Genomic DNA, 24,227 nt, shown 5'->3' on the forward strand with positions numbered 1-24,227 from the left:
AGGAAAGTGTGTCTGGAACTTAGGAAAGCATTTGGAGATTTCACTCCTAAGAGGAGCTGGTGGGTCCTGGCAGCTGAGACAAATAGGGCTCTTCACTTCTTTATTAAGCATCTTTGTGCCTCGTTTTAAGGGTTTGATACATTTTCTCTCATGCCTTTTTCAGTCATTTCTGGAATTTGTTTGTTAGCTTTTTCAGAATTTTTCTACCTGGCATTTGTGCCCAAGGGGACTCTCAAAGGTTTTCATTGCATCTATCTTGTCTAGGATTTACTGGGCTTGATTTTAATGCTGCCTCTGGATTTGTCCTTTGCTGAGGTGAAGTATTTGCCCTTGTTTCAGTAGAAAACATTTTTAGTAAAGCTACTAATGGATAAATCTACTAAGAGAGGCTATCAGCCATAGGATAGAGTATTTATATAGAAAGTGTGGTGGAAAAGTGTGTATTAAAAGAAGGAAGGAGCTGGAGCAAAAGTCCTAAATCAAACTGCTGGCAATACACTGTCTTGGTGTGTATTTCTTGCTAGGCTGTGATTCCTTCTTCTTGGAAATTATCCAGGATTTCCTGGCTCAGTGATCTGGGATACATTTCAATATACTGGATATATGGAGCAGTGGGCAGACTTCAAACAGGTCTGGGATTTTTTTTTTTTTTTTTAATTTTTTTTCTTTTGAGGTATGGAGAGACATCCAAAATAGTGGCTCCCTTTCTCAGCTGATTTGCATAAATCATCCTTTGCTGCTTCCAAGCCTTTCTGGAGTTCCTGAGTGAGCAGGAGGCACCAGATCCCTGCTTCCCTCCCATTCACACACAAACCAGACTGGCTTTGGGATCAGCCAGCCAGGGACAGAGCCCAGACTGGAGTTTTTGCACCTTGGCTCTGCTCACTCTTCATTAGTGAATGAACGAAAGCACGGCCATGCAGAAATTCAGTGACACCTCTTGGGAGCTGTGGAAGGCTCATTCCTGCATGTCCACACCCCAAAACCACACCCAGACTTCTCAGTTTGAGGTTTGGGATGACGATGGCAAGTTTGGGTTGGGTTCTTCCCAGCACAAAGCCATCCTGAGATTTGTTTGTCCATGCCCAGGTAACCCCTGGCTGTGAATTTGGGTTGGGTTCTTCCCAGCACAAAATCATCTGAGATTTGATGTTCCCCTTGCACTGCTCTTTGCTGGGCTTTCTAGAATGGGAGAATTTAAAATAGATCTATTTTAATATAGATATATATAATAATTTTAAAATACACAACTTTGGGAATGGCTGCTCTGTCCCTCCATGATGTTCCTGCCCTGGCCATGCCCCCTCCTGCAGCTCCCAGCACACTTTGCCCATGGTGAATTGAGTTGGGTTCTTCCCAGCACAAAACCATCCTGGGATTTGATTATCCATGCCCAGGTAACCCCTGGCTGTGAATTTGGCTTGGGTTCTTCCCAGGAAAAAGCCATCCTGGATTTTGACTGCCCATGCCCAGGTAACCCCTGGATGCTCTTTGCTGGGCTTTCTAGACTGAGGGAATTGAAAATATATATATTTTAATATATATATAAATAATAATTTAAACATATATAACTTTGGGAATGGCTGCTCTATCACTCATTCCCTCCATGGCTTTCCCAGCCCTGGCCATGCCCCCTCCTGCAGCTCCCAGCTCACTTTTCCCATGGTGAATTGGGTTGGGCTCTTCCCAGCACAAAACCACCCTGGATTTTGACTGCCCATGCCCAGGTAACCCCTGCTCTGCTCTTTTCTGGGCTTTCTAGACCGAGGGAATTTAAAAATAGCTCTATTTTAATAGATATATAATCATGAAAGTGCAGATAGCTTTGGGAATGGCTGCTCTGTCCCTCGTGTGCCCCAGCCCCGGCCGTGCCCCCTCCCGCAGCCCCCAGCACACTTTGCCCATAGAAGGTTTGGAGATGCCTCGTTGTTGTGTTGTGCTGCTCTCCCGCCTCCCACCCTCCCAGCCACCAAGCCTGGGCTCTGGGAAGGTGGCCAAATGCCACTGAGGACACTGGAGCAATAAATCATCCTCCTTCCAACATCTGCAGCCCCAAAGGCGAGCCCCTGGCCGATGATGATCTCGCCTCCCACCCCCTGCTTTTTATCCTGTCCCTCGCTGACAAAACACCTATTGTCACAGCCTGAGTGAAGAAGAGTCCTTTTTCCCTCACAAAGGCCCTCTGAAGCCAAGTTGTGAGCTGCCAGAGAAGATGCCGAGGGCTCGGCAGGGAGTCTATATCTCACTCTTTTGCTCTGTAGTTCATACTTTCTCTCTCTCACAGGGGTCACCCAAAGCCTTTCACTCCGGCTTCATATTCACATAAAGACATCAAGAAAAAGAAAAACCACACCAGAAAGAATTATTAGGCATGGCTGTCAAATGCTTTATGGGGGGGTGGGGGGTGCAGGGGGGAAAGAACAGTAACTCTTTATGTGCTGGCATTGTTACAGGAGCTAATGTACCACTGGAGTGCCGTGCAGGAAGGCATTACATGCCTCAGGAATTGCAGGGGCATTAGGCTAAAATATTGGATTTCAGCAAAGGGGAGTTTGTTTTCACTTCTAGTTTCTTATCTGGGTTTTCTAGACTCCAGGAGGCTCTTTCCTGATCCTACTCTCTTGAAGGACTTTTGGGGTTTTTGCTGATGAAGAATCTTTCCTGGTTGTTATTTGCAGGCAAAGCGAACTGCAGGGATTTTAGGATCCAACAGATCAAGCTGCTCCCAGTATTTTTTTTTTCTTTTTGCATGTGAAAGTTAAAAAATCACGACATTGTCACCACCAAACCCTGCTCAAAGTATTGATATCTCCTGATGGAGCTGAATTAGTGCAAAGCTGAAGGGACAGAAGGTCAGACGCTCCCTGCCTGAGCCCAGCACATCCCTAAAACACGGATTCACAATTACAGAATTGCCCGTTCCTGGCAGATTTAAAGCTGGAAAGCCTTCCTGAGTCTGCTGCCCATCTCTCTGCACCACTCTCCGAGGGAACTTTGGGAGCTGTGAGCTGAAGGCTCAGCAAACAAATCGCCTGCCCGAGGTTCATCCAGATGCCACATCCCTGCGTAGGGTTTAACCCTTTGAAGTTTTGTCCCCTTTCTCTGCTCGCTGAGAAGTGGGTGAGCAGTGCTGGGCATGGCTTTAAGAAGATCCTTCTGCCTTAGAGAAGAAGATAAATTAAAAACTTCATTTAATCCTTTGGAAGGCTGAGACTGTAAAGTTAACAGTCAAGTAAGCTATTAAAATTTACAGTGCAAGGCATCAAAACAGAAGGAAAGTGCACATGGATAAAGTTTAAAGCATCCTTATAAAAAGCCGGAAACCTAACACTGCATTCCTACAAATTATTCCCTTAGCAAACATTTTTATTTCCAATTAGTAAAAGAAAAATTGCTAATTTGCTGCAGTTGGACAGGCCTGACGTCTCAATCTGCAAAGTGTCAGTGCTGTGAAAGGAAACGTTTCACACTGTGCTGGAGAGAGAGAGCAGCTCTAAAGAGGGTCAGGGCATCGGGCCCAGAAACCAGATTGACTGGCCATAGTGCTAAATTACTCACACAAGACAGACATTGTCTGCAGTGCCAGCCCCGCAGTACTCACTTGCTCATTCTTTCCCTTTTTTAGTTGGTGCTTGTGGAGGAGGTGAGGGGGTGGCAGGGACGGCAGGAGGGGGCACGGAAGAGGAAGGGGAGGAGGGCAGAGCTCAGGGGGGCCTGGGCTCATCCTCGGCTTCCCCTGGAGCACACAGAGCCCCGAGAGCTGCACGGGGACTAAAACACCCCTGAGATCCCTCTGAGATCACCTGGGAGCCCACTGACACCCCCACCTGCATTCAGGTGTGAGCTGGGCTCCGAGGAGCTCCTGCTGGGGATACAGGCTCAGGCTGAGGATGAATCAGAATTCCAGAGCAGTCTGGGTTGGAAAGGTCCTTAAAAAACATCCAGTTCTACTCCTACATCCAGTTCTACACCTCCAACCATCCCAGGCTGCTCCAAGCCCTGTCCAGCCTGGCTTTGGGCACTGCCAGGGATCCAGGGGCAGCCACAGCTCCTCTGAGAATTCCATCCCAGCCCCTCACCACCCTCACAGGGAGGAATTCCTTCCTAACACCCCACCTGACCCTGCCCTGTGCCAGTTTGAAGCCTTTCCCCCTGTCCTGGCACTCCAGACCCTGTAAACAATCCCTCTCCATCCTTCCTGGGCACATCCTGGAGGGAGCCCAGTGCCACCCCCAGGAGCAGCAGTGGCACCCTGTGATGGGCACAGGTTGGTGTGGCACCTCTGAGCACCTGCAAGGTGCAGCGCGGGTGTCTGGAGGGTGAAATGGCCTGGAAGGCAAAGGGAGAAGCTGTGGTTTTCAGCACTGTGTTTGTAGCATCTGGGTAATGATTATTTCATGGCCTCATCAAGAGCCCTTGAAGCCAAGCACTGCTTTGAGTGGATTGAAATACCTTGACCAGGATGTCTGGATTAACAGGCAGGCTGGTGTTTGAATTTAAGTAACAATTATAATTGTTTTATTAATCAGGTATTTAAAAAAAAACAACAAACAAATCAACAAGATAAGGATCAAGCTCACAAATAATTGCTGCTTTCTCAATTACAACCTTCTTATCTGCCTGTGACAAAGTTTCTGACACTTTTAGTTCCTCTTGTTCCCGTTGTGTGTGAGGAGTGATGAGCTGGAGGTGGAGCATGGATATTGAAGATAAAAGTGGGAAGTGAAAGCTTTGGACTCTGATTCCTTGGCATGGGCAGCGTGTGGCAGCACTCGGATGGGTTTTGTTGGTTTCTTAATGAGCCACTTGCAAATAACACTGAATTTTTGCTGGTTCTTCTTGTATTTCAGTGTGCTTGGGACTTCTTTTTCCTTTCCCCAGGGAATCAGCATCAGGCAAGTGTGGTAGGCACATTTTTCTTTCTCTCAGGAGTTTTCATAGAGGAGTATAGAAGAAAGAGAGAGAAAATAATTTTTGGTTTTGTTCTTTGTTTTCTTATGTAGAATGTATTTAGAAAATTGTTTACTTGGGGTGATTGCTTGATTAGATTTCGGTGAGGATTGTTTGAACTCGATGGCTAATTTAATTTACTTGTGTTTAGACTCTAGAGAGAAGGTCACGAGTTGCAAAGGAGTTAGATATGATAGTTCGAAAAAGTAAGTATATGGTTTTAGTATCTTCTTTAAATAGTATATTTATATATTATTGTATAGTTATAATAAAAAAATCATTCAACTTTTTGAACCAGAGTCAGGCATCATAATTTCTTCCCACCAGGTTCGCCTGCATTTACAAGAGGCAAGCAGGCACTTCCTTGTGCTGCAAATCCCACGGAATTCCTCATGATTTGTTGGAGGAGCCCAGTGCTGCTGCTTTTGCTGGGAGGAAGCACCTTGGCACAGCCACCCCACATCCCCCTCCCAGCCAGACAGCTCCTGGGTTCCTTTCTGCTGATAATCCCACCAGGACCTTTGTTTCCTGATAAAACTGGATTCCACTGAAGAAACCCAAACACATTAGAGGCTCCATTACATCCTCTGCATCCTTCTTAAAACCTGCCCTGAGCTTCCTGAGCGTTAAACTGAGCAGATCCCTGCTGGGCTCCTGCGTGGCACAGCCACGGCCACTGCTGATAGCTGAGCAGCTGCCCTGATAACACTGTGACATTTCCAACGTGGCCCTGTTAAAAAGGGGAAAAGGGAGCTTGTCTGGAGTCAGACAACCACGAGGTACGAGTGGCAGGGGTTGTGTTTGTCAAGAGTGAAGATGCTGTTCTGAGGAATCAGCTCCTGGCTTCTTCATTCCCGTGGAAACCTCAGCAGGCAGGGATTCACAGCATGGAAACGGTGCTGCTTGGTGTATGTGAAGGGAAGGAGAGAGAAGAAATCAGTTTATTTTGGGTTCCAGGTCTGAATGTTACAGGATGGAAAGCCAAATATGTGTTTCCTTTTTGAGACGGGCCTGTCACGGTGTTACTGCCAGGGCAGGGAGCTGCAGCCTGCCGGGGATTCCAGGAGTGAGTTTCCTTTGGAGAGGCACATTTGAGTCTCTAGTACAGGAAGAAAAGGAAGGGAGAGAGTGATTCAAACTTTGGGGATGATTTAGGAAGTTGTTGTTGGGGCTGGGTGGGATGATGTGTGAGCCATCGTGCTTGAATGAGTAAGTGACCACAGCTGCCTCCAGTCCCATTTCCCTTTTCTTTGCCTGTTCCGGGGCAGAACTTTGCCCTGTGCATTTTGAAAAAGAGTTTTATGCAGAAACTTGGATGGGAAGCAGCAAAAAAAAAAAAAAAATTCTCTTTTTTATTTTTTTATTATTTTATTTTTGATCATTGTGCTGCTGCCCAAGGAAGGAGGAAGGAGGAGCTGAGCTCAGGGCTTTGGTGGAGAGAGTTTGTGCTGAAGGGAGGGCTCAGGCCTCGTGGCTCAGGAGTTGTTCAGGATGAAGGAATTTGCTCATTTCTCAAACCACCGAAATCAAACCCAAGCTGCCTTGAGTCACTTGGTCATTTTTTTTGTTTCATGGTCAGGCTCCAGGCAAGGTGGGGATGCAGACAGGGACACAGCTCACGGCAGGAGCCTGAGCACCAAGTTCCTCCTGCATCCCTGAGCTTCTCCTGGGCATCTGCGGGGCTGGAAGCTGGCCAGGCACTTTCCATAAGCAAACACCTCCACCTGGGCACATTCCACTCCCTCCACAACGGGCACATTCTGGCAGGCAGCCCCCGACGCTGTGACCTCCACCACACAGGTCACTTGGAATTTTTTTCCCTGCATCTGGGATGTGGGCTAGGGAGGGAAGTCAGTGCCTTCCATCCTATGGGAATTCCTGCTTTTTTTTTTTTTTTTTTTTTTTTTTTTTTTTTTTTTTTTTTTTGTGATTTTTGGTGATTTTTTTTCCCCTCCAGGCTTTTAGTGTCATCCTTCAAAGATGAAAAAAAAAATATATTCAGGTTCTCCCCAAATGGTTGCCATAATTACAGCTGTGGGTGGCCACGCAGGGATCCTTTGGAAACCAGATGTGCCATTTTCTAACCTCTGCTGCAGGGCTAGTGGCTGGCCACAGAAATTGTACAGTACATAGGAAATAAAAATGGCTTTTTTTGAAAGAAAATATTCTGATGTCCAGAAACACCAGAGCAAATTGCCTTTGATGTGTAGTTTTAAAAAGAGTTTGTCCTAATTCCTTGTCATTTGTGGTCTTTTTCATGCTCTTTTTTTTTTTTTTTTTTTTTTTTTTGTCTTCTCAGGGTGATTCCCAGGTTAATAAACCAGATCTGGTTGCCCTGAGGTGTCACTTTTTGTGGGGATGCCTGTATGAATCTGTGCTATTGATGATTCTGAGATTGTAAAAGTCTCTGTCTTTCTGCCCACTGCCAAAGCAGAAGCCATAATTGGTCTGTGCTGGTTTCAAGGTTGTTTATTCTGTTTATCTCTCACATGTTCTGCTGCCCTGCCCAGCTCTGTCCTGCAGGGCAGCGTGTGGGGCTCTGCCCTCAGTGGGATGTGACAAACATTAAATACCAGAAACTCCCTGGGCTGGATTTACAAGAACGTGCCAATATCTGTCACCTACGTTGGACAGTGTGTCCCCAGCCTGAACCAACAGAAAAATGCCAACACCACAGTGAAACATGGAGGGCATGAAGAAGGAGAAAAAGGACAAGGCACACCCAATTTCCTCCATCTTGTCCCCTTTGGACCCCTCATCTAGAATCCTAAAATTTTACATTTGCACCCATGCCACACTTAATTATTACTTATATCAAACACTCAGAGCTGGTAATTGATCCTGTAAGATTGAAAACTCTTTTCCATGGTCAGAGATCACAGCCAGTGTCTCTGGGGGCTCTGTCCAGGGGGGTTCCTGACCCCTGCCAGGGTCCCAGGCCTGCCAGAGGGATGCTCTGCATTCCCACAGGTGCCCACGTCCCAGCAGCAGCAGTGTCCCAGCGTCCCAGTGTCACTTTTTGTGACATCCCCACGTCCCAGCAGCAGCAGTGCCCAGCTCCTGCCCTGCAGCCTCACCTTTGGCAGGCAGTGCAGGTGTGAGCAGCACTGTCCTCCCCTGCTCAGCCAGGCTCTCACACTCTCCAAGGGGACATTTCACAAAAAAAGGAAGGGCTTGCAGGAGTTTTGTCACGTTTTTCCCCTGAGCTGCTGGCCCAGGATGATGTTCTGGTGACCCCCAAGCTGTTGCAGAGTTGGCTTTTAAAACTCCAAACTGCTTAGCCAAATTTCAGCCTTGCCTGTTCCACTCTGCATCCCCAGGTGCAGCCAACCCCATCAAACAGAAATATTGCTTTAATATTTAATAAAAGTGCCCTTACCACTCCTGCTCTGGGCTGTCGGACACTTGCTGGGATTTCTCTCTGAAGCTGGGCACATTTCAGTGTCACCCTGTTCTTTTAAAAGTTTTAAAGTTCTTTTAAAAGCTTTCCATGCCTTCTGATGTTTACATATTTCTATTAGAGTTCTCACACAGTGTTCCTGTCAATAATAATTGTTTTACACTCTTCTTTGTGAGAAGAGAGAATTGATGGACTGTTGGTTTGACAGTGGGGTTGGAGAGGTGGCAATCTCACCCTCCAATGCACTGTCACTTTTAGAATTCTATATATTGCAAGGTCAGAAATAAAACTTCCTCTTTTCCTTCTTTTATATCTTGAGTGAACGTGTGAGTTATTTTGTGTCGTAGTGTGACATTTCAGTGTTTCCCACATTCAGAAACCAGGATGGAGGTGGAAAATACCAAATGTAGGGCCAGGAGCTGGACTCCACTGATGCCTGTGGGTCCATCCCAGCTCGGGGAATTCTCTGATTTTATGAAATGTTAAATAGTGAATCCTGGCCAGAGCTGCAGGAGTTTTGTTTTGCTTTTTTTTTTTTTTTTCTTTTTTCCTCCCTTGATTGTTTGTTTTTAGCCCTGTTCTGGTGGAGGGGACAGTTAGACTGCTGTGAGATAAGCCAGGCTTCAAAGTCTGAGTGGATGTGAGTGTAATTCTGAGCTTAGTGGGGTCAAAGGTGTTTGCATCTGAGCAGGACTGACAGCCTTGTGGTGAAGATTAGGCCTAAGGAGCTTGAAAGTCAATTTCTAAATGCCAGAGCCTGGGTGATTTGGGCACCTCACTTAATTTCTCATCTCTGTCTGGCCTGTAAAACTGGGATAGAAATCCTCTTTTTCCATGCTCACTGTTTATCTCTTGCATTCACTTGTTTCCCAAGGTGTCTCAGGCAGAATTATCTTCCTGTTTTATGTCTCAGCTGGGTTTTTGTCCTGGTGCTCCTGATAAAAAATGGTGGGAAACTTGGTCAGGCATTGCCTGGGAAATTCACCCACAAGGTTTTCTGCCACAGAGTTTCCCCAGGACTTGGAAATGTCAGATGGGGGCAATAATGGGGGAAATTGGAGTGTCTCAAATCCAAACTCAGTGGATTATCAGTGCTGACTTTGATTTCCCCTCTTTCTTTTCTTTTTTCTTTTCTTTTCTTTTCTTTTCTTTTCTTTTCTTTTCTTTTCTTTTCTTTTCTTTTCTTTTCTTTTCTTTTCTTTTCTTTTCTTTTCTTTTCTTTTCTTTTCTCTTCTCTTCTCTTCTCTTCTCTTCTCTTCTCTTCTCTTCTCTTCTCTTCTCTTCTCTTCTCTTCTCTTCTCTTCTCTTCTCTTCTCTTCTCTTCTCTTCTCTTCTCTTCTCTTCTTTTTCTTATCCCTTCCTTTCCTTTTCTCTTTTCTTTCCCTGTGTTTCTTACTGAGATTCTCTAAATCTACCTGCTTGAAGAGCAGCACATGAAGAGAATTCTCATTTTCTCCTGCTAATTTCTGGCACTTCCCAAAACAAGCATTGCTTGCTGAGGCTGTGCCTGGGTTTGAGCCAAATTTGCTTTTTGGAGCAGACTGAGCCAAAGTGTGCTGTGCTTTGCAGAACCAGTGGAAGGTGCTCCTGGCTTGTCCAGCCACAAAAGGCATTTCTCTAAGGGAATGATCAGATAAAGGTCACCCCGTGGCACCACAAAAAGAGCCTTGTTTGTGAAGCAGCTGCTGATAATCATTGGGGAGCAAATGGCTTTGAATTTTATAGCTCCTGTTATCTGAAACTAATAAAAACACAATGCAGTGACGAGCCGAAGGTCATCTCATCTCACCTCATCTCATCTCTGCTGGGGTGGGGAGCGCTCAGCAGAGCTCCAGATTATGCACAGGTTTTGTCTGGTGCAGTCTGTAAATGCAAGTTTGGGAATGAGGGATGTAAATCAAGGGCATCTCCCGTGCTTCCACACTTGGAAGTTTTCATTTCCTATTTTCCCCTCCTGCTTTCCAAGCTCCACGCTCCAGGAGATAACAAAACCCAGGATGTTCCCACCTGGATTTGGTGCCATTTCAACTCACCCAGCACTGGCATGGTCATGAACCACTCCTGGAAAATCAGATTTAATAGAAAATCCATGGAAACAATCCAAAGGCTCACCCACCTTGCCGTTGTGCCAAGTGCAACGTAAAGAGACAGCAATAAATCACCCTGCTCTGCACCTCAAATAGATAATCAATTTAATTGAAAGCATCAATAATCATAGTTTGACATTTATTACCCCGTGGATATTTTATCTTTTAGGCAGGGGACAGCGGGGCAATGATGGATGCCAGTTCTGCCATGGAACACAATTATGTGGTGCAAGGAAAAAGGGGTTTTATATTCTGCAGAAAAAAAGCAAAGCAGTTGAATTCATATTCAAGCAGACTGCAGGGAACCTGTGAGAAATAAGTGCAAGTAACTCTCATCCCTGGAGCCTGAATTCTGCTGTTATGGCTCGTGAGATAATGTTGTAAATGCTGCTTGGTGTGTTCTTTCTAAGTGATTTAGGACAGAAAATCTGCAGGACCAGGTCTCCCTCTACAGAATATACAGAATATCAGCTTTTTTTTGGTTTGTTTTTTTTTCACATGTGCACAAGTGAAAACCAAATGTCAGACTGGATTGTTCATCCTTTGGCTGTTCTTATGGTTTGTGCTCACCTGCTCAGCTCATTGTGCATCCTCAAAGGTGGAAAACAGTGTGGAAGGTACACAGATTGCCTGGACAGAGGCAAAAAGGGATGGAAATGTTCCTTTCCTCCTGCAGAAATGTTCCCATACCTGCAGGACAACGTCCAGGGCAGTGCCTGGATAAAACTGAAATAAAAGCAGTGGAGGCGTGTGCTGGGTGGGGAAAGCCTCTGGCTGTGCTCACCCATCCTGGAAGGCTTCCAGGGATGTGAAAACCCCTGAGTATTGAAGGGGAGAGTTATGGAGCAAATTCTTCCCCCAAACCCCAAAAGAATTGTCTGTATTCATTTGGATCAGGCACTTTTTATGTGTCAGATTAGGGATTTTTCTGATTTAGAGATACAGTTCTGATGTAGAGATACTACAATGTGTCTGTCATAGTTCTATTTCTTTAAAGTATCTGGTCTTACTTGTAAGGCTATTTTTTTGAAATCTGTTTTTAGTTCTATTTCTCTCTTAATAAAGTCTGTCTTATTCTATAGCTTTTCTAAGTCAGTATTTTTTATCTCTAAGTTTGCATTGAGCAAACTATGTGAGCATTTTTTTAAACTTTGACAGTTCTCTACCAATCTATTTCCTACATTTATGCATCAGTCAAAACAGGTATTTCACCTTTTCTTTTTGGTTATTTGGAGGTTTAAACAGCTCAGACTTTCAGAGTGAATTAAGCCTTTTGTATTTTGACCACGCAGTGCATTCTGCCCGTGCTGTAAAGTTCCCTTTGCACTTCCCCAGTCCCAGGAGGTGCAGGGGGTTGAGGAAGACAAGACCAAGTTTGTGAGAATGTTCAAGTGCTGTTATGTTATTCCCACAAAGCAGCAGCTTCCTCGATGGCACACTGAGATTATTTGGCCAGTCAGGATCTCTTAACTCCGCTCACATCAGTGATTATTTACTTTGAGCTGGCAGTTACAAAAATGCTTTACTTCATTAAACCCTCTTCAGTGGCTTAAATACATTTTGTTTCCAGCAGCTGGGTACATTATGGACATTTCTTTGTCTATGATCTATTGGTGGTAGTTTGGAAGATGTAAACATTTGTGCTATTTGGCAAGATGGTTGTGGAGCCATCTTATAACCTCAATGTTCCTCTTGGCACGAGATTAAAAACTCCTTGTAATCAATGCTCGGGCTGGATCTCCCAAGATTTCCCTCAGAACTTACTTGGGGTGTTGGGTAACAATACAGGCTGTGTGTGCTCTTCGAAACCTTTAATGACAAAAAAAAAATAGGATTTTTTTTTTCTCCTTCTGGTGATGTTCTGAAGAAGCTCCAAATGTAGAGCCCAGTTTAACTCCAACAGCAAAAACTGGAGTTACTAAGGATAATAATGGATTTAAAAAAAAAAATCTCTTGGCCATTTCGGCACCCTTCAGGAAAACCTTGTGCAGAGATCCCAGGACCAGAATTATCTCCAGGACAGTGGGTGACACAGAGGAGATGCTGAGCTGCCCCTGGGGACAGCTGAGGAAGATTCATCCATGTTTAATGTTTCCCTGGTGCTGTTTTGGAAGAGGAAGCAGGTTTGAGTTTCTGAGGTGGATGTCTCCCACCTCATCTGTCAGGAACGGAGAGGGGTGGAAGAAGTGCCCGTGGCATCTTCAATGTAAGGAATCACAGTGAGCTAAAAACTCCACGTTCCATCATCTCAGGAGTTCTCAGCACATCCTTCACTTCCAATCTGGGGGTTCCAGTCACCCAAAACCCAAGGGAAAAAAAAAAAAGCAAAACCTTATTTCCATTTGGACTCCCTGAATTCCAGTCTCAAAAAAATGCCTTGAAATTGCCACCCACTCTCTGTCTGCCTGATTAAATAAAATATTGACCTTTTCCAAACACAATATTATCATTCCAAGCATAATATTATCCAGTCCTGTCTGAGATTGTTTCTACAGCTCTTAAAAGGGAGCTCACCTGGCAGCCCTATCAATTCAGATAAAACAGCTCTGTGTGCCCTCCCAATAAAAAGCTGATTGTGCTGGTGTCTGAAGCAGGGCCATTAAATAATTCCCCATTAACTTCCCTTTCTAGAGAGCATCATTTGCTCAATATCACTTCTGAATAAAGGAGGCAAAATGCTGTTCTGTTCCTCTCTTGTTCTCTTTGCTTGCACAGAGTGGTACTAGAGGGAGTTCCTCTCCAAGTTCACGCTCCACCTCAGAGTAAATCCTTTCTCCAGCTCTGAGCAGCTTCAGGACAAGGGGCAGAGGGGCACACACAGCAGCAAAGCTGTTCCTCGTGGTTAGCATGGAAAAGAAACATCCCAGCACAGGGAATTCCCCTCCTGCTCAGAGCCCAGACCTGCAGTTTTTAGTTTATTTGCTAAATTAGATGAGAGTTACATGATGTAAAGTTCCCTCGAGGCCTCTGTGAGAGGCTCCTGTGGTGGCTGCACAGGTCACCCTCTTTTTTCCTTTTGGAAAACCTCACCCTCATGAAGGAGCCCAGAATACCCACACTTTTCCCCCCAAAAAAACAGCACTCGAGCACCTCCAGGGCAGCCTCATGTTTCTCTTCCCATTCCCAGCTTTAATGGCCCATTTTTCTTCCTGCCTCACCCTGCCTGCTGCTGACCTTGTCATGTTAAAGTGACACTGAGGTTATCCTGCTGATGGGTATCAAGCTGACATTTCCCATCCCTTCTGTCCCAGTGCCAGGCAGGGATGCATTCCCAGCCAGCCCCTTTCCCTCCTGCCTCTCCCAGCTCGGGCAGAGAAGCCAAGCTGCCAGATGAGACAGGCAAGGAGGAAAAGCTCAGTATTTCCCACTGCAGACTGAGGGAAGTGCTGGGAGTGCTGCAGGTTGGAGTGGTTTTCCTCCAAGTGTCATTGATGACCGTGCCCCAGTGTGGTTTTTGCTGCTCCTGGGATGGAACTGGGGAGCAGCTCCAGAGCTGCAGCTTGCTGGGGGTTTGTGGGAATCCAGAGCATCCCTCTGGCTGCCCTGGGACCCTGGCAGGGGTCAGGAACCCCCCTGGACAGAGCCCCAGAGACACTGGCTGTGATCTCTGTCCATGGAAAAGAGTTTTCAATCTTACAGGGTGAATTACCAGCTCTGAGTGTTTGATATAAGTGATAATTAAGTGTGGCATGGGTGCAAATGTAAAATTTTAGGATTCTAGATGAGGGGTCCAAAGGGGACAAGATGGAGGAAATTGGGTGTGCCTTGTCCTTTTTCTCCTTCTTCACGCCCTCCATGTCTCACTGTGGTGTTGGCATTTTTCTGTTGGTTCAGGCTGGGGACACACTGTCCAACGTAGGTGACAGATATTGGCACGTTCTTGTAAATCCAGCCCAGGGAGTTTCTGGTATTGAATGTTTGTCACATCCCACTGAGGGCAGAGCCCCACACGCTGCCCTGCAGGACAGAGCTGGGCAGGGCAGCAGAACATGTGAGAGATAAACAGAATAAACAACCTTGAAACCAGCACAGACCAATTACGGCTTCTGCTTTGGCAGCGGGGCTGACAGACAGAGACTTTCTACAATCTCAGAATCATCAATACCTCAGATTCCTACAGGGGTTGGCAGATTCTGTGTGGAAATGCAGCAAATTGCAAGCTGGGTTTTATGTTTGTGTTTGTGCTTTGGCATGTGGGGCACTGGAACACTCAGAGTGAGCTCAGGGAATTTGTGCAATGCCGGGGAAGAGGCAGGACTTGGTTTCTGAACCAAGATACTCCTTATTGACCCTTTGGATGTGCTAAAATAATTCATACTTCTTATCAGTCTTTACAGGCTGTAGGAAGAGAATGAAATGAAGTAATTTTTCTCTGTTCTTTCTCAAATTTTAAGCTGCCTGATGATTGCATTTAGGTAGGGATGGAGGCTGTCGTTCAGCACAGGGTGGTGGGAGAAGCCACAAACAGCTGCTCTGTGTCTTGAGACCTGAAGGAGAAAATATTTTATCTTGGAACATCTCATCCTGGTCCTTTTCCTTGGTACCTGTTTGCCAGGAGGGATGGAAGTGCTGAGGTTTTCCTCCTTCCCTGATACTGGTGCCAATGCATCAGTGGCAAGACCTTGTCTGTGATGAAGGGAATTTTGTAAGAAAAAATAAATAGTGTTGATGATGCCACAAAGAGCTGAAGGTACTGAACCTCTGCTCTCTCTGAAGGGAGAAGGGAGTTTCTAGAAAGGACATTCCAACAGAGCTGGGAGTCACCCCAGAGACACTAAGAATGGGAGCTTGGGTGGTCTTGGAGATCTTTTCCAACCAAAGTGATTCTGTGAGGAGCAGAACCTCACGCAAACAGTGGCTGGGAGCCAAATCCTGACCAATTCCAAGGGCTGGGCTGTGTCTTTGCTGAATCCATCCCAGCACTCCTTCCCTTGGAGGTGTTCCCTGGTCACCCCAGGTGTGGCTGGACACCCAGGGAGTGGCTGGAGCTGCCTCCCCATGGATTTGCCTGTCCAGGCTGGAAAAGCTCCTCAGCCCAGCCCAGAGGTGCCCATGTGTCAGCCCTGCCATGCTGGGATGATGCACAGCCCCTCTTTATTTACTTATGATTATTAGTGATCAGCTGAGCAAACGGGGGATCAATAGATGAACTGCAGGGGAAGTTCGTTTATATTATTCTGTCAATACCGAGGGCATTTTTATAACTAAAAAGGGTCGAGGACAAAAGATGGATGGCTCGTGGATGAATTTAACCACCCAATCCATTTACATCCCCACAAACAGCCTGGCTTTATCTGTTAACCAAAACATTGCACTTCACTCCTCAAGATGATTTTTTGCTGGGGTAATAAATAGCTCTGGCTACATTAAGTGATTGTGCAACGTGGGCCCGTGGCAGACAGAATTTAGAGCTGATGACCTTAAACTTCCCTCTACTGCTGTTTTCTCCATGCTTACAGTGAAGATGTGGCTGCTTTGCAGTGCAAAAGCAACTTGTGCCCAAAAATGTTGTGTTTAATTTAATTTATTTAGCACAACAGTCTGTGCAAGGCAGGTTTCGCATTGGAGATGAACAAACTGAGTAAACCAGGTACAATTCAATCCTTGCAATTTCTGTTTTAATCCTCAGAATGCACACACTATTCAGGGTGAGTAGTGATTCTTCAATCTTTCCAGAATTCAGTTTTTATAGCAGAATTTCTCTTTAGCAGAAAGGGAGTTGGAGTCAATACCTGCAAGGGGGTTCTAAAAAAGAAAATAATAATTAATTTAAACTTTTTTTTTTTTGGGAAAAAGTGAGCCAAATACCAGACTGGGAGTTTTGTGTTGTTAGCTGGGACTTGTTCTGCTTTCAGGGGTCACTGTCTGTTGCCAAAGGGGGTGCAGTGGGGGAGTGCTCACAGTGTAAACATTTCATCTCTGCTCTGGGGTCCTTTAAAACCTCATTCACAGAATCCCAGGATGGTTTGGGTTGGGAGGAACCTTCAATCTCCTCTTTCTCCACCCCTATGGGCAGGGACATCTCCCACTGGCTCAGATTGTCAGAGCTTCATCCTTCAACACTTCAGGGATGGGATAATTCTGATTCATGGTAAAACCTATTTTTTTCCCAATGGTGGTCACAAAGAGCTGGTTGTAAAGGTGATGTTGGATTGTTGGGAGGAGGAAAAGAACAGCCAGAGGTTCCATGTGGAGCTAAAGAAAGGGAAAGGCATCTCCATCTGGATCCACGGGCCAGGACTGAATGAACTCCACTTGATTTCAGCAAAACTGCCAAACTATCAAGTGAGTTTCTCATGCTCATTAACACTGGGCTTTAAGAAGCCGATAAGAATGCAATATAAAATCAAAGAGCCCCTAAAGACTGCGAGATTATATTTAATACTCTCCTATCACCAGGCCCTGAGTGCTTGGCAGCAGAAACGGTGACATTTCCTAATCAGTCCCCTCTCCTGTTTGTCTTGGCTGGAAGTCTCCAGCCCTCAGCTCATTGAAGTCACTGCAAATTCTCTCCATTAGATCCTGTTTGACTTCCTGGTAGCTGCAGTTAACTCCATCCCAATGGCACGGAGGAGTTATGCCTCGAAAAATCAGTGATAAAAGCTGTGATATGCATGGAAATCACAGGTTTGTGTTCTTTCTCCAAGTCTTTGTTCTTGAACATCCATTTTTCTTCACGTTACCTCCCCCTAACATTTCCCTGAGGTACAAACACATCAGTTCATACTAAAGGATGATTTAGGATGTTCCTTTCTTTTGAACCCCACTTGGAACAACCTGCCCTGAGCCACCTCTGCAAAGTGCATTTTGTTCTCCTGGGATTTAGAGAACAGGGAGGATTCCACAGAGGACATGAGCCAGTGCAGAGGTGCTCCCTGCAGCAGATTCCCAGAAATTCTGGGCCGTGGATCCCTCCTAATTCCACACATTCCTCCTGCAGCACCACTCCACCTTTTTGCCCAGGCTTCCAGCTGAAAAATAAATGGTTATAAAATGGTGTGTGGAGTGGCAAGGCTTTGCAGGCTGTTCCTGGGCCACAAACCACAGCTTGGCTGCTCCCCAGTGTTCCCAATTGTGCTGGGGTTGCCCTGAGCAGTGAATGGTTGGTTTATTCTTTCCACTCTTTTCAGCCCTTGGTTTGTTCCTTGCCAGTCAGAGCTGGGCTCTTCATCCTCCTTCCCTCACCAGCAAGGAGAGGAAATTCTTCCCCTCAGAGAAGAGCTTTCCTCCCTTCCCTCTCAATTCCAGGCACATTCACTTCAAATTCCCGAGGCAGGATATTGAAAATTTCCTTATAATAGGGCTCACAGATTTGCTTACTGTAGAAAAATGGAAGATTTTGGTAAATTGTTGGCCAGAAAATGTGAGAAACCCCCTGTATTTTAACAATAGGGCTGAAAGATGAAATGCTTATGTGTTGAAATGGTTTTCTGTAGGTATCTTCCACGTTTGGTTTTCCTACAGATGCACATCGGTGCTGTGGCTCTGTGGGTTGTTGGCTGCTGTGTTTGAACATATATATATAAATATACATATGAAGATCTTGGAGAAGAGAAGCTTTGGGGTCTTCCAGTACCTGAAGGGATCCCCGAGCAAAGATGGAGAGAGTCTGGAGGGATGAGATCAGTGGGGGATGGCTTCAAAGAGGAGAAGCTGAAGGAGGAGAAGTAAAAGAGGAGAAGCTGGAACTTCTCCTTGCAAGAGGAGAAGTTTAGGTGGGATATTGGGAAGGAATTCCTCCCTGGGAGGGTGCTGAGCCCTGGCACAGGTGCCCAGAGCAGCTGTGGCTGCCCCTGGATCCCTGGAAGTGTCCAAGGCCAGGCTGGACAGAGCTTGGAGCAACCTGGGATAGTGGAAGTTGTCCCTGCCCATGGCAGGAGTGGAACAAAGTGTTTTTTGAGGCACCTTCCAACCTAAACCAGTCTGGGATCGTATGATAATTGATATAAAATGATAAAGAATCTCTTCCCTATGGAATTCCTGCAGTGGGTTCTGGTGCTCTGTGCCTGGGCTGGATCCCACAAGGTGCTTGGTGCTCCTGGCCTATGGCCAGAAAGGCACTTAGGTGTGGAGACATTCCTGGTTCTGTTCATTTCACTGATGCTTCTTGCCTAAATATGTGACTGGGCCGGAGCCAGCCCACTCGGGAGCTGGCAGGATAAAACTTTTAAGGGAATAATTGATGGGAATTACAAAGAGCAAGATTTGCGGCTTAATAACAGCATTGTCTCCTGAGCTGGGGTGGAAGAGGGGAGGTGAGGTGCTGGATGGGAGAGGTGCTCCCAGTGCTGTCCAAATGCTCAGAATTTGGACCTGCTCAGAAACCACGTCCTGCAGGTGGTGGGGATGCCTGGGGCTTCAGTGAGCTCTGCCAGGTTACAGCTCAGCTCTGAGTGAGTGCCAGAGCTCCTGCCACAGGCTGGGATTGTTGGGGTGTCCTTCCAGCTCAGGATATTCTGTGATTTTGTGAGCTGAGACATTTTTTAAAGCCACCAGAGGGTGGCTGGAAGGAGCTGTTTGCTCTGCAGGTTGTGCTGTCCCTGTGTCCCTGCAGACAACGGAGCCACCACATCCCAGACAAGCAGAGTAACTCTGCCACGAGCCCAGCTCTGAGCAGCACAGACTGGGCACAGCAGGGCCGGAGCCTCTGCTTCCATCTGGAGCATTCGTGTGAACCTGTGTGCAAGGAAGAATCGCAGGCCCTTGGCTAATTTCAGGCAAAAGAAGAGTTTTCCAGTTCTTTTTCTGCAGCAGCTGCGTGGTGAGGCAGATCTGATGGTGCAGGGGGCACAGCCCGGGTTCCAGAGCTGGAGGGGATGTCCCCAGTGCCCTGACGGGCACGAGGGCTTGGGAAGGGCCAATGCCAAGGGCAGGTGCCCGGGCAGTGACTGAAAGCCTGAAGTGCTCACTCAGCTGTGAGCATCACTGGTGCCACTGAGCTCTCGCTGAAAAATCAGATGATAACAAAGACCAAGTTTTGAAAGCAGTGCTCTTATCTGCCTCCTGACTTCTGTGCAATTACTGGGCAATCTCTTCTCCTTGCAGCTCGGAGCAGAGGTGGAAATATCCCTTTAAAATCCAGATTCAGGGAGATGCAACAGAGGCAGGTTCCAGTCTGTCATCTTCAGAGTTTGCTGAATGCACCATGCCCTGCTGAAGGCATCAAGCCATGCCTATTGAAGTTTGGGTTGGGGCTTTTTTTCCCCCTAAATGACAGTTTATCTGAGCTGGGGGAATGAATGGATAATGTTACTATTTACATAAGCTCATTGTGATCTGTCTCAGTAATGTAATCAAATTAGGGTTAACTGCAGCTGGAGAATGCCAGCTCGTAAACTGTTTTTCAAAAAGAATCACATGGTGTTCCCTGACATGTTTAGTATACACTCAGGGGGCTCTGCAAAAATTCTAGCACATCCCTAACTGGAGTATCTGGGGCAGGATCCTGGTGCCACCAATTCCCTGAGCCCAGGGAACGGAGGGCAGAGAAATCCCTCCCCAGCCCAGGCCCAAGGCTCAGGCTCTCCTGCCGTGGCTGCTGCTGACATGTTGTCTTTCCCCTGGCTAAAATCAACAGATCAGTTGATAGAAAAAGCATGTGGTGTAAATTCTGAGCACATTCAGGAACATCTGTGCTCAGAGCAGGAGTGCAGCCCACTGCACACGTCGAGCTCTGTATTTAGTCTCCTGGCATTCGCATGAGATGAAGCCCAGCCTGGGCTAAAAATTACCCAATGAGCAGATTTTCAAAGTATCTTGTTATTCTTCTTGATAAACACCACATATGGGGCTTGCTTTGCCTGGTTCTGCCTCTCCCCTCTGAGCAGGAGGCGCCGTGGACATCCCAGGGCTGCACCACCGCTGTCCCATGGGCTGTGGAGGGTGGAATCCCAGGATGGGCTCTGCTCCAGGGCTCCTGGTGAGGCTGCTGGGTTGCTGTCTGCTCCCACAGGTGTTTCTTCCACACTGGGAATGCAGCAGGACCATTCTGAGGTTCCCTCCAGCTCCCAGGAACATTTCTGCAGGCTCATTCAGAGCCCTGGCAGTGGCTGGGCAAGGGGAGGTTGGGAATTCTGGCCTTGCTCCTCCACAGAAACCCCACATGGATGGTGCCAGCACCATGCCAAGCTGCCAGCCTGCCCAGCTGGAGTGGCAGAATAGGACATTAGGACATTGGTCAGTGTCCAAGCCAATGCAGGTGGAGCTCAGCCCACAATAACACCTTGGACATATTTTTTTTTTAAATCAGGTGTAAAGAAAGGATGAAATATTTAATCTGAATCAGTTCCTACTCTCCCACTAGTGCTAAAATGCCTTTTCATCCATAGAATCACAGAATTGTTAAAGTTGGAAAAGACCTTTAAGGTCATCAAGTCAGTGCAGCACCACCAGCATGTTCACCACTAATTGTCCATGTTCTGATAGTTTGAGTGTGAAGATGGTTCCATCAAAATTAAAATTCTTTGTGATATTGAGGGGCTCTTCCCCCAAAAGTTCTGTAATAGATGGGAACTCAAAAAGGATTTCACCAAATATCAAAACTCAGCCATTTTCAAATATTCCAAACAAACAGCAAGATCCTACAGAGGATTTTCTGCAAAATTACCATTTTTGAACATGGATGAAACATTTTCACAGAAATTCTGTTCTCTAAGAACTTTGAAATTCAGGATCTGCTATGAATCGAAAAATAAAAAAAAAAATAAAAATGTTTCAGAGAAGGAACTTGCCCCTTGAGCACAGCTCTGTCCAAACCAACAAAAGGAAGCTTGTGTTGGCATCTCGATTCCGACTCAGGAATTCCTGACTCTTAAGCCTGTTTATACAGGGCTCCACCACAGCCCGATTTGCACTTCATTGGAGTTTTCTTTCCCCTCCACGTTTATGGTGCTGCTGGACGGGTGGATTACACACTCCGACTGCACACACTTCTCTGATTGTATCCAAAGGCTTTTTGCATGAAATAATTACTGGGAAGTGTCTTCATTTGGAGGCAGCTTCGTCCCCTTGGATGTTTTGGAGTTGTTTTGCATTTCTGTTTCAGCTCTGAACGTTTGATGGCCTAATTCTCCAAAATTCTGGGGATTGCTGGTTCCTGGTGAGGGCACTGGGAGCAGTCAGTGTTCCCTGGAAGCTTGGTGACATCTGGGACAGGCAGGATGGATGCTTAACTCCAGTCATGTCAGGGTGTTCCAGGGCAGGAGCACAGAATTTTATGGCTTTGGGATTTGCCTCTTGATCCTATTTGCTCTCAGCTACTTTGGAAACCGCAGTTTCAACGTCCATTAGAGCTGGTGTAAAGCACGGAATGGTTTGGGGTTCTTCCCATGGAAACACAGCCCCTTGTTAGTGCAGCTGAGCTGCAGATTTGGCAGCGGGTTGGAAATTTGTAAATCAGTCCATCTCACCTGGGCATGGCCAAACTCTCCTCTCCTCTCCTCTCCTCTCCTCTCCTCTCCTCTCCTCTCCTCTCCTCTCCTCTCCTCTCCTCTCCTCTCCTCTCCTCTCCTCTCCTCTCCTCTCCTCTCCTCTCCTCTCCTCTCCTCTCCTCTCCTCTCCTCTCCTCTCCTCTCCTCTCCTCTCCTCTCCTCTCCTCTCCTCTCCTCTCCTCTCCTCTCCTCTCCTCTCCTCTCCTCTCCTCTCCTCTCCTCTCCTCTCCTCTCCTCTCCTCTCCTCTCCTCTCCTCTCCTCTCCTCTCCTCTCCTCTCCTCTCCTCTCCTCTCCTCTCCTCTCCTCTCCTCTCCTCTCCTCTCCTCTCCTCTCCTCTCCTCTCCTCTCCTCTCCTCCTTTTCCTCTCCTCTCGTTTTCCTCTCCTCTCGTTTTCCTCTCCTCTTGTTTTCCTCTGTTTTCCTCTCCTCTTGTTTTCCTCTCCTCTTGTTTTCCTCTGTTTTCCTGAACTTCTCTGAACTTCTTTTCCGTGAGCTTCCCTGAGCTTCCCTTCCCCATTTTAACCTGCATTTCCTTCCATATTCATCTCTCTTGGAGCTTTTTCCTGCTCTTTGGCAGCCAAACCACCTGCCCCAGGTCTGGGAGCCCCGAGCACCCTGAGCACCCCAAGCACCCCAAGCACCCTAAGCACCCCGAGCACCCCGAGCACCCCGAGCACCCCAAGCACCCCGAGCACCCCTGCCCTGGGGTGCCTGTTGGACCTGAGCCACCCCAGATCCCCCCAGAGCCCTGGGAGCCGCTGGAATTCCCAGCCAGGTCCGTTCCCATGTTTTACCCTGCAGGGGACCAGGGCGATGCCGGGCTGAGGTACTTGACCTCCCCGAATGCCTGCTGACCTGGAGCTAATGTGGAGTGGAGCACAGCAGCGATTTAATGACTTGTTCCACCACACCTCGGCTGGAGGGGGAATTAAAGAGCGCCGGGGGGCCAGAGGGACTCAATTCTGGAAATCCTGTGGGTGCCCGTGTTGTCCACACCCATCCTTGTCTGCCAAACCTAAGGGAATTATTCACAGAAGTGACAGAAAACCTTAAAATATAAATTACAGTTGTGGCAAAAACCCCTCCATCCAACTTCCCAAACATCTGGGTGCATTATTATCAACAATATTATCACTGGCCATTATTATCAATAATATGATATTTATTCATTCTCCTCATCATCATCACAACAACAGCAATATCAATCTCTATTATTTTACGTCTTTTATTTTATTCTTAGTTGCAACACAACTGAATTTTGTTTCTGTTCTCTTTCTTCCTTAGCAAATACTGACTGATCCTGAGGTGACCTCCCAGGAGGGCAATATAAAAAAGGTAGGATATGGCTCAGTCTTCTGGGAGTTGTTTTATTCCCTGGCTTGGAAATGCACCCGGGCACCTCTCCTCCGCTTTTGAACCAAGGTGTTGATGGCAATAACGTCGTAAAAGTTTTCCAGTGTTTGCTGTTGCTTTTTTGGATTAAGTGTTGTGGTTCTTTTGGCATATTTTCCTGTCTTTTTGCGATTCCAGTCATTATGAAAGAGAAAATAATAGTTTGAGGTGTTCCTTGATTCAGCTACAACACAAACAGCTGCCAGGCCAAAGCGAAAAACCTCATTTACCTCTTTTCCAGTAAAAGAAAATGTTGGTCCTTTGTTAAAAGTGCTAAATTTTTGGAGGTCACTCCAGCATCAAATGTGGCTTATGTGAAGTCCAAGGGAAAAGGAATAGGTCTGTGCAAGGATAAAATTCAGCCCATGTGATGCATTAGTGGTGCTTTTCATCACATCGTGGGGCTCCAGTGTAACAGTGACCAGAGGAAATGTGCTCCACACTCAGCCCAGCTGCACAAATGCCTCCACTGGAGCAGGGAGGCAGCCTCAGCACGACACATTTTGGGCAGCCAGGCTGCTGTTTGAGTTGGGGTGACCCTCAGAAGAACTGAAATTAGGTTTTGTCCCATGTGGATATGTTGGTTAACAGCTTTGCTGATTAAAGCTTTACAAGTTGGGTTTGATTTGAGCTTCTCAACAGCTGTAGCTTGTGTGTCCTCTCTGAAATAAGGAGCTGGTTGTGACTCCTTGTGTGTCCTCTCTGAAATAAGGAGCTGGTTGTGACTGCTTTTATGTGCAGTTGTCTTATAAAGGATGCTCACAGTCCTGCTTGTGAAGTTTTTGGGAGCCATTGCTGCTCATCCTTCAGTCCTTGCTGCTTCTCCACTCTTAAGACTGAAAGGAATCCCTCAGCCCAACAGAGTGAAATACAATCCTTGCCAGGCTCCAGAGCCAGGCTGGGAAAAGGGATTTAGACACGTGTCCAGTATGGCCTGTTCTATTCCTACCATGTTAAAAAAATAAAAAA

General features: G+C 46.6%; 1 protein-coding gene across 1 annotated transcript in view; it reads left to right on the top strand.

Annotated features, from left to right (window-relative positions):
• The window catches only part of PRDM16 (PR/SET domain 16), a 298,172-nt gene that overhangs the window by 132,538 nt on the left and 141,407 nt on the right, over positions 1–24,227 (top strand). The window contains exon 3 of the mRNA XM_021534304.2: positions 23,151–23,201. Coding sequence (XP_021389979.2) covers positions 23,151–23,201 — 51 coding nt within the window. The remainder of the gene's footprint in view (positions 1–23,150; positions 23,202–24,227) is intronic.

Source organism: Lonchura striata, chromosome 24, assembly GCF_046129695.1.
Source record: "Lonchura striata isolate bLonStr1 chromosome 24, bLonStr1.mat, whole genome shotgun sequence".
NCBI lineage: Eukaryota > Metazoa > Chordata > Aves > Passeriformes > Estrildidae > Lonchura > Lonchura striata.